This window comes from Amphiprion ocellaris, chromosome 3, assembly GCF_022539595.1.
Source record: "Amphiprion ocellaris isolate individual 3 ecotype Okinawa chromosome 3, ASM2253959v1, whole genome shotgun sequence".
NCBI classification, from domain to species: domain Eukaryota; kingdom Metazoa; phylum Chordata; class Actinopteri; family Pomacentridae; genus Amphiprion; species Amphiprion ocellaris.
The window spans coordinates 3,144,060-3,159,387 of record NC_072768.1 but is presented as its reverse complement, the minus strand read 5'-3'; the positions used below and the strand labels follow the sequence as shown (position 1 = coordinate 3,159,387).

General features: G+C 37.9%; 1 protein-coding gene across 1 annotated transcript; it reads right to left on the bottom strand.

The window, feature by feature from the left end:
* Positions 1 to 108: 108 nt before the first annotated feature.
* On the bottom strand, positions 109 to 11,221 carry chkb (choline kinase beta). Its single transcript, XM_023292198.3, has 11 exons — positions 10,625 to 11,221; positions 8,804 to 8,912; positions 8,495 to 8,608; positions 8,041 to 8,174; positions 7,846 to 7,950; positions 5,241 to 5,299; positions 4,130 to 4,217; positions 3,890 to 3,998; positions 3,011 to 3,111; positions 2,826 to 2,907; positions 109 to 1,590 (listed from the first exon to the last, which is right to left on the bottom strand). Exons 1-11 carry the CDS (start codon positions 11,128 to 11,130, stop codon positions 1,534 to 1,536), a joined length of 1,464 nt encoding a protein of 487 aa, XP_023147966.2. The 5' UTR covers positions 11,131 to 11,221; the 3' UTR covers positions 109 to 1,533.
* Positions 11,222 to 15,328: the final 4,107 nt, after the last annotated feature.

Genomic DNA, 15,328 nt, shown 5'->3' with positions numbered 1-15,328 from the left:
TCGTGGACAGTAAGCACGTACTCAAGTGTAACTTAACATATTGCAAAATCTTAACAATACATCTACTTTGCAACTGAATGAACAAAAAAAGCAGGTGCAGTGGCCGAATCTGAGCACATATCTTTATTTGCTTGAAAATTAGAATTTTAGTAGTGCAAAAAGAACCAAGAATAATACAGTCATACTCTAACAGACAGACAGTACTGGGAGAGTAGGCAGTTCATGTGTCACAGGTCTAATTACTTCTGAAATGTAAACTGATGCAGCTATGTGTAAAACATGGGCATGAAGACAATAATTAATGTCAATACATTCAGACTAATCCAGGAAACAGTCTGAATAAATAAAAGCATCGTAAAGTGATTCAAACAGAAAATGGTAAAAACGCCAGCAAAAATTACAAAGACTTCAGTATTGGTGGATTTCAGAGTTTGAGGTGGTTACATACATGTGCTAAATGAACATTTTAGTTAAATCAATACAGCAGATAAGAATGTTAGGTGTTTGGATAGCCCAAGCTATGATGATGAGCGGAAAAAAAAAATCAAAGAAGAGCTTAAAAACAGATCCCTACACATGAACAATCTGACATACTTGAAATTGGTGCAGCAGAAATATACCGTTCCTAACATATCTAAAGTTGTGACAAGATTAAATATTACCGACTTCAGTGACGTACACTTTGTAACTGTTCTGATAGTTAAATTACCGGCACTGTCAACTACAGTGATACATATACAATAGCCCTCATGGATTAATCTGTTGAATGGGTTACGATTTAAACTTTACAGACCGTTAAAGAATAATTACAGGGAATAGTTTGTGTTGTCCTCCAGTATGTTACAGTGTTTATGTGATACTAATCTCTGTTCTTCCTTTACAGGGTACTGTTACAATTAGCCCTTATGGAATCTATGCATCTTCATCTAGAACAAACAAAACAAGACAAAAGAGAGGTAGAATGACTAAACACAGAAAAATGTCATTCACTGAAATGAATAGTACTGCTTCGGTAAACTAAAAATGACTATTACAGTAAGGTTGAGAGTCTGAAAATAAAAGACAGTAATTCTCTGGCGAGGCATCTAGCACTGAGAGCTCTGACATGAACAGAGGACATAACCAAATTATCGAGCATGCTAATGTCAAAAAATGGTCCATAGAAGTGAAGTGCATCTAAAAATGCATGACATAAAAAAACAAACAAAACAAACAAAAAAAGGTTGTACATCACATCAATTGATTGAGATTCCTAAATAACACAAACGCAACAACGCTCTAGAGCTATCTCAGCTCTAACTACAGTTAAAACTATGGGAATTGGTGCTTCAATAAAATAGAGTGCTTGAAGACTTAGACTACACTTGTGCATCGTCCTGAAAATGTAAATTTGTACCTTTCACAAATCATCATGCTTATGTCATAAGCAGAGTTGCATAGTTTCAACAAGATGTCTGACAGAAATCTTGCCCGAAACAAGAGGCGATCTTAAAGAATGTTAAAAACAGTACATTCTGATCAACATTGTGGAATTCAGACGAAGAGCTTCTTTTGCTTGAAGTATTCATCAAAACGAGACTGGGCATAGTCCTGCAGAAAAACAGTGTTTACTTAGAGGCTGATTAACTCAAATTGAAGAATAAATCCTGTAGAGTGTACAACTTTAATGTGTGACCTGTACGGTCATGTGAAAAATTAAGTAACTTCTATGGATTTTTTTTTCTGGACAAGCAAACATTTGACACTATTTGAAACAGTACTTATATTTGATATACTTGAAAAAGCAGCCTTAGAAAATGCAGCTATTTTAATAACTGAAATAAATAAGAAGAGATAAGTCAGATGGAAAAATCAAGTACATCTCTACATTAATCACAAGTTCAAATCTATAAAATTAGAGTAAGAGTGACAAGGTGTCATTGGTTAGAATGATTAGGAGAGGAACCTGTCTTATTTAAAACTCTGACGTTTAGGATCTGATTTTCTTCTTGCTATTGAAGTGTGTGGGGTCGAGGATGCCTATGACTATGGCAAGAGTTTTAAAAAGATCACCTCGCATTTAAAATAAACCATTCCGCTGTAACAAACAATCATCTACGAATAGAGCAGATGTAGAGATAAATGTGGCAAAAGAAGTCTCCAAGGACCCCAGAAAAATCATGGCATCATCTGCAGGTGCAGCTCTTGCAGCTGTTGATGTCAAAGTGCATGTGTCTACAACCAGAAAGGCATTGTACAAACTTGACCTGATTGGGAGGTGGGCCAGGAAAAACATTTGCTGTCCAAATAGAACATTAGAGCAAAACTACTTTGCCGGTGAACACGCAGAAAAAGAGCAGGCTTGGTGGAAAATGTGCTCTTGACAAATCAATCAAAGATAAGCCTCTTGGCCACAGTAATAGACAGACATGTTAGGCACAGACCAAATCTGACTGAAATGCTGTTTGTATGTTTGAAATGGCCACTTTAAACATCTTAAACTGAAGGGATTTTGCAGGAACATTGACCAGAAATTTCAGCACGCCTGTGTCAAACAGTGATGGACAGTTATGCCAAATGGCTTCAAGACGTTATCTGTATTAAAGTGGACAATACCAACTTCTTCCACAGAAGAATATCAAATCTATTGATATTCTTTTTGAATACAAGATTGAAAAACCAAGTCCAAATACACCACCTTTATCAGTGGTCACTATGCAAATGAGGATCAATTATTTTTTTTAGTCCAAATATGTAAAAAATATCCAACAATTTCCATGGGGTAGACCTGTATTTTTTCACATGACTATAAAATACACATAGTTTCCACACTAATAAATACTTACCATGTATCCAAACTCAATCTTGGATATCTTTGCTTGAATGATGGACCACAGCCCCCAGAGGAAGTGTGACGCCAAAGCATATCTACAGTGAAAAAAAAATCCAAAACGAAAAGAGGTCAGAATCTTACTGATCTTGCTACAGCAAACATTTGCCACAAACAGAACGTCTTTTAACTCTGAGTTACCTGTTTGCCTCAATTATCAAATCATCTTCCATCTGTGTCTGATCTATAACACTGTCAAGGTGTCGTCGCTTTTCTGCCAAGTAACTTCTGATAAAGAGAAGCTGAAATTAAAAGCAAAATGATTTGCGACATGTTAATGAATACAGTAAAAGAATTAGTTCTTGGTGACTGGATTGATTTCATTTTACTGCATGTAGTGCAGCCTGTAATCTCAATCCCTCTTGTGAGCAACTTGTTTCACCAACAGATGGCAGTGCTTGACCAGAACACTGTCACATCTATCCCCCAGAGGAAATTACCTTAGATCTTGGATAAACACTGCAGTATGTTATTGTTTGAGCTTTACAAGAAGAAGCGAGTAGAAAAGTATTTAACAAGCCAATACATTCAAACAATAATCAGCAGAGTGACACTGAAATTGTGAATATACATTTTTTTAAGTATTTGAAGTCACTGATCCGGCATGATTTTAAATATTAATAGAAAACACGACATCATCTTTGTCTACATATAAAGTTATTGCAAGTATTACCTTCAGACCCAATTTAAAAAGTTCTATTTGACCCTTTCAATAATCTTACATAAACTTTTAAAAAACTGTTAAATTCTAGGTTTTGACTTTTTGAACATCTCCCTGCCCAGAGAATTTTTGTTCCAATTTCTGTTTTTGTTTATTTCTTGTACATTTATTTTTTTTCCATTTTACAGAGTATCAAATACAGTAATGCATCCTAAATACTTCAATAGTCCTGATTTAACTGCACCATTACAATGCAGCAAGGCAGAGGCAAATATTAAGTATTTAAGCCATGTTAAAATAGGATTCTTAAAAGCATCCATTAAGATAGACATCTCTATATGAAATATGTTTGGACTAACCTGCTGGTCTCTGGTTGGATAGTTCTCTGGTGTGGCTTTGTAGAAGGGCCACTCATTGTAGGTGTAATCGTAAATCCATTCACAGAAGTGGTTCCCGAAGTCAAAGCCCCTACACAAAGGAAAATAGAACATCATTCAAATTATACACAAGCACACAATCTAATTCCTCAATTATAAACAAAATGCAAACAGAAATCTCTTTACTTGCATCAAATCTAACATTAGGAGTTCTTAAATTACCTGTAGTTGTAGCTGCTGTATTCAAAGTCTATCAGCATGAGTCTGTCTGTTGTGTTGTGGTCCGTGTCCTCCAGCATAAGAATGTTTCCTGTAGCAACAAAACAATAACTGAGAAAGCCGTCTTCATCCCTCCTGATGAACTACACTCTCTGCTGTGATGTTCCGAACAGAAGCCAGTTTGACATAACCACACACAAAAGTGGTATTTCTGTTACACTGATAAATATTTTAACTCGTCAGACTGGTCAACACATATAGATGTTCTTGTGAGTGGTTCACGTGTTCTCTACGGTAAACACGGGGTATTTTTTATACATCAGCTCCTTCATCTGCCACTATGCACCTGGAATCGCATTTATTTCAACATTATAAAGAGCTTTAATGTAAAATATATATACAGGGTATGTTTAGTAGGTAGTAAGTCTTTACCTCATGAATGCATTTAATGACCAAATGTCTGTGGCGCACTGACAAATACTTTTGCTGTGTGGTTTGCCCTCTTAGCTCTGACTACGGTAAATTTTAAATCAATAGTATACATGACATTTTCCAACTGTGTGGCAACAATGTGACAATAACCTGCGTTCCTGCTTCACCAAATCAGAAATGCGAACCACAAAGTGATAAAGAAGTGATTTTTCTGGTTGTTGTTGAACTTGACTGCACTGCAGAGTCCTGATTTTCAACACCATCCACACCAACTGTGAGCCAGGACTTATTACATAATATCAGTAAAAACTGAGAATTCTTCTGTCTTAAAGGAAGCAATTCTCTTTCAAAATATTAAATCCTGCTCAGTGGAGTGGATTCTAGTATGTGAGTATAATGTTCAGATGTTCACATACTTTTGGCCAAGTTGTGCAAGTTCATCTTAGGTGGCTGCCTCTTTTGTGAGACACACCCATTCATTAGAAACCTGAATCTCTGACCGTCACCTCATTTACACTGACAGGATGATGCATATGCACATCGGCTATTAATAACAACACCCTAGCCCACCTCCGACTTATATAATACACTGCTCTCCTAGGAAATGTGACATTAGACTCAGAGGGAGGATCAAACCTGGAGGTGTTAGGATAGTGGGAGCTATGATGGAGAATGTTTTTACCTTCTTGGACATCATTGTGGCAAAACACCACTGGTGAAGGAGTGGCTGCCAGCAAAGCACTGTTGTGAACCGGATGAACAGGGTGGGTGATGAAAGAAAAGAGGGAAATAAAAGTTTGTCAGAGTTGCATGTACAGGTACCGTAACTCATGCATTACACAACTAAAATTTAAACAAAAAATATATTTACATGCATATATTTTACAAAAGTACAGATATCCTAATCTGCCAGTCCTACATTGAGTAAATAATTCACAAATATTTGATTTAAATTTGTCACTGTTGTGCTTTATGTTTAAAAACTACATTATGCCATTCCAATTCCACTCTTCTTGGGAGACAGCATGCATGGAGCCCTAGACTGGAAAAACCTTTAACTGGAAAGTAATTATCCATATTTTAGTGAGATTATTTGGGCTGGTTAGTAGGGATATACTGTATGAAGGCGTCAAAGGTAATGTACTAGGCCATTCAGAGCACATACCTCTGTTGTGGCATTTTAAGATTGAACAAATGAATGTCAGACAAATAGGATGTCCGAATCAAATTTAAGCGCAAACAATGATAAGATTGGAAGACCTAATGTGTCAACTGAAGTTATGAATACACTAAATAATCCTTTGGAAAGTGGCAACCCAAAAGGAAGCCTATGGAGCCCAAATAAGTTATTGACAGCGGAAGTGCATGCCCTCTCTTTGTCGGCAATCGTGAAGTGAAACCAAGGTTACGCTGAGCTAAGTAGAAATAATGCCAACCTAGCAGAAATAGAACAGAGGAAGTGTTCTAACTTTTGATACAGTTACATCATATACATCCTGATTGGGTCTTAAGATGATGAGTTGTGGCTTTCCAGAATGAAAGAGGAGTGTTTAGAAGAAATTTGCATAGGTATATAAGACGATGTAACTCTTTGTGTAGTCAGTTAAAATCTTGAGATTTTGCTCATGTTTGTTCTTACAGCCCAGTATTGAATAAACATTATTCACAACAGACTCTAAAGACTGCTTGAAGATTGTTTCTTGAGAACTTTTTGAAGACTTCAACTTTTTATTCAGAATTGATTTTTGACTGTATGTTTGACAAAAGCTGCCTGATCATCACTGGCCCTCAGCAGGCAGACTGACTCACAACATGTGCTAAATTAGATGGTCATGTATACTCTAGTATGAACGAGAAAGCTCCAGAATGGGTTGTTCAGTAAGTCTCTTCAACTCTCTAAAAGTCTGCGAATCCACAATTAAACTCTTGAATATTAAAAAACCTAGAGCAAGCTAATAAGACTTGAAGATACTATTTTCTATGTATGTAAAATACTGTAAAAGATACGCATTCAAATCACAGAAGTTGGGAGGACTTCTGGTGAATGAAGTAAATAGGCAGGGGCAAGTTCATCTAATGCCTGCTTGAGCCTAAGATGGGTACAAATCTACAAGATAACATCTGTTAATAGATAAACACAGACAATAAACAGTCTAATTCTCTGTTGGTCTTGACGTCAGAATGTCGGGAGGACTCTGCAGTGGAGTCATGGAGGTACTGGGACAAAGGTCAGCAAGCAAACTGGACACAAAATTATAAATAGTTCTGTCCCTAAGATTAAGTTCTTGTTAGCAACACATCTTTAGTTATAACCATTGCAGCCGTATTTGCATAAAAAACATTTTTCCATCTTTACCACTACTGTTGGCACACGTCGTAACACAATAACCTATTTTGTTGGTCCTCTTATATGTCTGGTGGTGAGGATGTCATGTGCTTTTGTAAGTATTTGTAGAAGAAAGATAAGATATCAGTCCTGAAGGGAGTTCTTTTTGTCATTAAATTACACTGTTTACAGACCAATACCTAAGAGGTATACTGTTAGATGACATTTAGTATGAACTCAGTAAAAATTGCTGATGTGTAGATGACACATTTTTAGAACTTATTGTCACTTCATTTTCATTATTGGGGTGTTGGCAGGGTTACCAGCAGCGATCTCGGTCAGCACACAAAGTTTAATCATATAATTGCCTCTCAGACTCAATGATTATTCACCAAATCTTGAGACTTTCGGATGGCTAAGCTATCACTCTGCCTACACTTTCTTTTAATTATAGTCTTAATTATAGTATTTCTGAACAGCTTGATTTTTTGTTTTATTCCTATTTATTCGATCTTATTTGTTATATTGCTTTTACTTTCTCTGTACCCATGTGCCAAGTCTGGTTTTATTTTTGTTAAGCGCTTGTTTAAAAAGTGCGATAGAAATAAAATCTACAAACTGCTGTTAAATATATAAAAATCAGAGTCAGTAATATGAGGTATAGAAAATGTCCAGATGTTTTTTTTCAATTACAAAATATCTAGTTGGCCCTTGGCTAAAGCAACACTGACTGCGTCATTGTACTGCTATCGATCTTTACAGATATCTTGAAACTGAAGTGCACTTTGGAGCCAGAGGGTTTTGCTTTGTACTGTCTCACACTGTTGGAAGTGGGGATTCATCGAACCATTTTCTTTGACCCCTCCTACCAAAACTTTGGACCTTTATGCACACCATAAATGCAAAGATACTCCAGGCAATAAATAATATTTGTCCATTTGAATGCTGCATCTCAACTCACTGGAGGCTCTCCAGCTCAGCAGGCAGATCGAACTTCATCAACTTTTTGTACTTCTTCACATGTGCTTCACGTGTAAAACTAATCTTCATCACTTGATCCATGTACCTAAAAACAGCAGGAAGACACTATATTGTACTGTGGAGAAGTAACAACATGTTTTTAGTGGTAGAGAGACACACAGCGATACGTTCTTACTTATCGATGGTCGCAAACAGCCACTTAGGCTCTTTGTTAAAGGGCATCACCATTTCATGGAAGCGAGCCAACTTGGTAGCGATCTCGGCTGAGATGTCTGGATTGGAAAGCTGCTCTGTTTTCATGCGAGTATTCTGAGGGGGGGGACATGTAGAAATTATTACTTCTACTACAACACTATTGTTGAAGTCACATGGGGAACTAAGAAGAATTATTGACTCCAAATGTGCTTCTAAAACACCTACTTTGTGATTAGGACACAAAGATACTTTTGTTTTTATATTCAACGCTATCACAAATGGATGATGTGACAATTACAAACTTTGTCTAATGAAACACGTCACTTGTTTTTCATATACAAGCACAACTCACAATTCAGCTCGAGATGAGGTGACAGCAGTGGAAAACATGACAGAACTACTGTATGTACTATTGTGCAATGTGTGAATCATACCTGGAGGTACTGTTCTAGGCGTCCCTCAGGGAAAATTCCATAAAGTTTAGGCCCTAATGTTCGTTCTGCCAGAATAGCAAACATCACACTCTCCAAAACCAGAGAGTCCACCCCCTGCATCACAGATACACAAAGACAGACAGACAGTGAGATGACAGTTTTAGTCTCACACACATACACACACACACACACACACACACACACTTACAGTAGATTGACAATAATAATATTTTCTCCACACAGGGAAATCAGTAATTTTTGCAGCCACACACACATTACATTTTCAAGTCCTACACTAGACAGACCAACCTGTAAGATGGCACCATAGATCCTGAGGAGCACCTGGCGAGGTTCCTGTTCCACACAGTGCACATGGTCAGGTAAACTACACAGGTACAGTAGATTACTCAGCCCGCCACTGCAAAACCAAAAACACCAGCGTTGTCGCATCTTATCAAAGTCAGACTGTCGAGTGTCTGGAGGAATGGTGCAGCTCCATCACTCACCTGTGATGACTAAGGAAATAAATGTTTAAAAATATGATTAAACTTCACTACAGATGATCCAGAAAATGTTCGTTGCCACAAGAGTAGCAAGCCGTTTGCATGTCAGAGCAGAAACATCATCAGTCTGTGGAAACATTCAGTAAAAGTTCATCATGTACAAAGCTCGTAGTTCATTCCTCAATAACAGGTACATTATGTTTGCTAGCAGCCCGAGCATAGAGTTAAATAAATTATGCAAATATTAACTAATGATTAGGTTTGTTGAACTGTGACTATGTTCATGAATTCAGTCTGAAACATTTACTTATTTGTTCAAGGTGGAGCTTTTCATTCTGATATAATGCTGGACAGTTGACTGAAACACATCGGATAATTTTTTATTCTTGAGTAAAACCTTTGACATTGTCCTCAGTGCTCTGATCAAGCCATCATAACAACATTAGTGTCTATATAACTTTTCATATTACACACTACATATGAGAAAATAAAGCAATCTTTATTTTTGTTCTTAATTTCTTCAGTGTTTTCTCTTAAAAAAACAAAACAAAACAAACAAAAAACATGCAAAAGTACCGATAAGAATACCATTAAAAGTACCAGATCGATAAGCAGTATCGGTAAAAGCAGAAGTACCATTAAAATCTTAGCAATACTCATCCCCAGTCACTGTCCAAGAAGGATGAGAAGCACTGTATGAGAATTTAGTGAATGATGGACTGCATAAAGCATATGATTATGACCACCACGCTCTATTGTTTTTGAAACAGCCCAAATTGCCGATGATGAATATTTGGGCATATGTGTTGTCTAAAGTATTAAGTTTTCTTTGACAGAACCTTAAACAGAAAAGATGTTTGGGACAATTAAGAGACAGTGTCATCACATAGTTTGTCCAGTAGAATGGCTCTGACTACATTGCTTATAGTAGTATGAAACCAGTGTCTGCAGTGCATGTAGCGGAGTATGAATCACAGCTGAGCAGACAGCAATATTAGTGACGTGAATTAACTTAAAAAGTAAAATTAGTATTGGAGTTAAGACGCTAGCATGTGATCTACAGTGGGAATTTATCTGAGTAAATTACATATTTAGGATTAAAACCTAAGACCTTATGGTGTCATTAGTTATGAAGAGTAATTTGACTAATTTAAAAACTATAGTGAAGACCATAAAGTATTAATTATGGTGATTAATGTAACGAATGACTATTGTAGGCTAAGGCCCAGTAGTGTTAACAACTATGGAGATTAACCTAAATAGATAACAGTTTTAAAAACTAATCTAAGAAATCCCTGGATCCCTATGAGCAAGCTTTGTTTTCCTTTTTATTTCATGTGTACTATTTTATAAGGGTTTTGTTTGTTTACTTGGTATAATTTCCTTAATTTTTTTGTTTTTGTTGTTGGTTGGTTTTTGTTTTTACACTGGAGCAGTCTTCATTGTAAGTTACAACTAGTTGATCACTGGAGAGTTTAACAGACAATGAACCAGTTGTTTCTCATTGTCAGTATAACTCAAACACACAAAAAACAATACTCCCTAAAATCGATATTGGTCCCAGAAACCCACTATCGGTCGGGCTCCAGTGCTTATGCCTGGTGCAGTAGTAACTGACATCATTTACCTGACGATGCTGATCTGAAAATCGCTTTCCTCGATAGTCTTCCACGACCCCGACAGGAAGTCTCGGCACCAGGCAAAGGCCCTGCCCCTGGTCTCCCCGTCGACATCCTCGCTTCTCCCATCCCGGAAAGACTCTGCCTCCGAGTCGTCATCCCCACTGGCCCCAAACAGAGGACTCGGAGTCCTCAAGTTCCTCTCGTCAACGACTAGCGAGCTGCCCAGTCGCTTCTTCTCCGCCGGAGGACCCGTGTCTTCGGTGGTGACGGTGGGGATGATGCTGCTGAGGAGCCCCGGCCCTGACTGCTCCGCTCTGCCCAAGACCCGCTCACGGCTGCGGTTAGCTACATTTCCACTGGACTGCATGGTGAGTGGCCGGCCGAAGAGTGAAGGAGTACGTGTTTGAAATGTCGGTCTGGCGCGGGAGGAGTGGCTCGCTGACAAACGCAGTTTACCGGTAAAGCTACTTAACCGGAACAGCCAAACAGAGCTGGTCGGAGGGAGACGCATGGGAGGCGGTGGTCAGCGTAACTATAAAATATTCAGATGACTTTAGCCTCCGAACACGCGCGTCGACCAGTGACGAAGACTTTGCCGTACGGGAGGATTCAGCGTTCAATCAGAATTCGAGCTGGCGATCACAGTCCAATCTGATTGGTCGTTGCTGGCGGAGTAAACTTCCGCCTATCCGTTTCCTGAAGGTTTCTGGGAAAGGGAGTGTCTATTGTAGATTCATTAAAATGTCTTTCTTTCTTTCTTTCTTTCTTTTTCTTTCTTCTTCTTCTTCTTCTTCTTCTATTATTATTATTATTATTATTATTATTATATAACAACAACAACAACAACAACAACAACAACAACAACAACAACAATAATAATAATAATAATAATAATAATAATAATAATAATAATAATAATAATAATAATTTTACTTAAACAAAGGTCTGATTATTTTCTGATTGGACTTGATTGACCATTACTTTGACCTTTGCAACTTTTGGACTTTGTTTTAAGTCTAACTTAAGTTGGGTTCTCAGTTAACTCCTAGCCTACTTTAGTGGCCCACAGTTCTTTTCTATTTATTAATCAAAAAGAATGATTGCAGGAAAGTAGGCTATATGTATATATATATATATATATATATATATATATATATATATATATATATATATATATATATATATATATATATATATATTTGTCATTACTTGTTAGCCTCCTGACACCCCTTGCATTTATTACCTAAATAAAGGTCTGAACACTCTCTGATTGGATCTGATTAATTATAAGACAGATCAATACAGATCATTGCCACATAAAAAAAATTTTAGAGTTTAAGCTGGATTTTCAATAAGCTCCCAGCCTGCTTTAGTGGCCCACAGCTCTTTTTCTTCATTGTAATTCTCTCATATGAAGCAAGCATGTCCGTGTGATTTACCTTCTCAGTTTGATCAATATGTAGAGGCCCAAACGTAAAAGCTTTCATGAGTCAAGTGGAAAGATTAGAAAGATGATAGGAAAGCCAGATTTTTAAGTTTTTGTTATGTTTTGTTTTGCTTTTCATCATCATTTTGTGATCCTTTTCATTTTTTTAACTTAAATAAAAGTCTGATTATTTTTTGATTCAGCCTGATTCACCAGTAGATTGCTCTTTGCTACTTTAAAACTCTTTTAGGTTCAAGTTTAAGTTGGGTTTTCAATTAACGTCTCCTAGCCTGTGTTGGTGGCCCGTTTCATTTAACCTTTCATTCTTTTTGCTATGAATTGCTGGGGTCTGACCTTCAGGTTGAGACTCACTGCCGTATATTTTCTACACTCAATTGGTGCCATAAAGTTTTAGTTACTATTTGCCAACACAACTAACTTATCGAGGCCTTTTAAGACATTATGATGGGTTACTGAACAAATTTCAAACATATTGATCTTTATATCGTGTTAGTATTTATTAGCTCTTTATGTTTGATTGTCTGTGTTTGGGAGAAGGAGGGCATTGCATCGGTGGCAATAATTGAGAATATAACAACACCAACTGAGAGAAGCTCATTGAAATAAAATATAAAAGCTATATAATGATACCTAAAGCTGCTACAAATTGCTCAGCAAGCTTTATTGCAGCCACTAAATTGTCTCATTATTTAAATTCCCTCATATTACTGTGAAAACTCTGCAACGTCTGATATGATTTTCTGGCTGTAAATTACTCCACTTTACACTGAGGCATTGTTGCATATGTATTTTCTGAAGCTAGTGTTTGTTTTTAAGCTGTTTCTGTGAGGCTGCACTCAGTGCTTGAAATCATCATGCAGATGCAGTTTTTATTTCTAATCACTCAGCATGAGTGAGGCTGTTTTTGTTTGTTTGTTTATTTTTTTTAAATCTCAGCAATTATATTACAGCGTGGATGTTGACAAGCTTCTGATAATGACAGATTTTAATAGTTTGAAAAGGACACATCATACATCTTAACAATTTGTAACTCCAGATGCAGTTTGAAAGCATTCAATAGGTCACACTGATTATGATACCTGTTGTGTTGATAGAACAAAAACATCTATTTACGGATCAAACTACCCATAAACATACAAACCCTTCTTTAAAATCCATTCAGTGACTGTCTCTGTCACGGGCCTAGCCCAGCCCCGCCCCCTTCCGGCCATCCGTTCCCCTGCCGGTGTATGTGTCTGCAGAGCCGCAGGCTGCACCGACAGGGCTGCACCGAGTGGGCTGCACACTTCCGGTCGCACATTTCGAGCATTTTTTAAAAAGTTACCACAATAAATGGTCACTGTAGTGCACAACTTACGGTTTAAATGCAGAACTAAGTTTTAAATTATGATTTTACTCAAAATATTCCTAGAATTTAAAATATTTTTTCAAGGAGTATTCCACTTTCATTTTGGCCCCAGTAAATTTGTCAATAAAGCTGCAGGTAGCACTTTCAGGACCATATCGAGTATTCCACACAAAGTACTACTTCATATCCTACCTAAGATTTTAAAGGTTTAATTCACCCAAATAGCACTTATTACAATATCATGACTGGGTTGCTGAGACTTGCGTTAAGCAACATGAAATTTATACGTCTTTTCGCATTTCGTTTCGAGCCATGCTTTTATTCTGAAGGAGGTGTGCACCGATACACGGCAGTGAAGTATTCTGTGAGTGCCGGGAAATTGTTGGTAGTCGTTTGACAAAGTTCCTAATAAAGATGCGGTGGTTCTACCTGTTCCATGAAGAAGCCTTGACCTAATTCCTTAACTTGCATTTGGACAAATTGTGTAATTATCAGGTAAAATAATAATGTAATCGTCTGTAATGGCCTTTGTGGTGTCGAGATCTCGAGGTTGGAAAGAGGCAATACACAGGGACAACTCTGGAGGCAGATATTTATATTTATTTCATACAATAACATTAAATAAAAAAAGTTAAATACGCAAACACACAAAGGTAAATTAGCTATATGACTCCTTGACCTGTGTAAATGTCAGATAAATTGTATTATTATTCTCCTGCACGATATTGTTTATGTATTAAGAAGACATTGTAGTCCTGCAGTGCCATCTTGTGGTCTGTTCCGCTTTTATTTTGTTAAGCGAGCGTTTCTTCTTCTTCTGCGGTTTTTCTGACGCCGAACTTCCTGTTTCTTTGTCTAAACAACGTAGTGCTCACGCATCGTCGGAGAAACGGTAAAAACTCTCTAAAAATAGTAGTTATACATCACGTTTATCTATTTGAATTGTATTAAGGAATGATTTACATTGTGATTTACCTTATTATACTGTATTCGTAGCTCCGAGCAGCGGCGTGTGTGTGTGTGAGCTGGAGAGCATGCTAGCGGATGGCTAACACTTAAATTAGCGCCCTTGGAACGGCGGAATGAGGTATGAAAATGTTAAATATGCATTATTATCAGATGAGTTGCGTTTATTTGTATTGGATGTAAACATGATTTATACGTGAATTGTTTGTGATACTACAGTGAAGCATTTTGTATTCTGTTTAATTCTGTAGTTTTCACGGTGCTTATGGTACACGGCGCTGGTCGAGAGTGAGAATAAATCAACACCCGTTTGAAACTCTCTGCGTCTTGCTGAATGAATCCAAGGGGCCGCTACAACCTGCATAAATACAAATGTTTATAATGTTATAAAACATACAGCCTTTTCCGTGCAGCCTCCGGCTCTGCAGACACATACTATTGGAATATTTTGAGTGAAATCATCCTTTAAAATTGTAAGTTCTGCATTTCAACCGAAAGTTGTGCACTACAGTGACCATCTATTGTAGTAACTTTTAAAAAATGCTCGAAATGTGCAGCCCTCTCGGTGCAGCCTCTGGCTCTGCAGACATACCCTTCTCCCGGTCCGTGGGGCTCTCTGCAGCTGCTGATCAGTGGATTGGTCGCGGCTGTGAGAGTCCCACACCTGTAGCGCATTCCCATCTGCTGCTATAAAGACCGGCTTCACACGGCAGGGGACGTGGGACCATACTGCCTTGTCTCCAGCCTATAAGACGACGCCGCAGCGCTGAAGCAGCAGCGTGTTTCCCCCGCTGTCCTTTGTGGAAGGATGAGGACCCCTGACGCCCTAGTCGAAAGAAGGCGTGGACCTCCCCCTCCTCCCTGGACTTCCCGATTGGGCGGCGTGAGCCCTGGACTGTTGCTCACCTGGAGCCTGACTTCCCCCCTCCCTGAACATTGTGAGTTCTG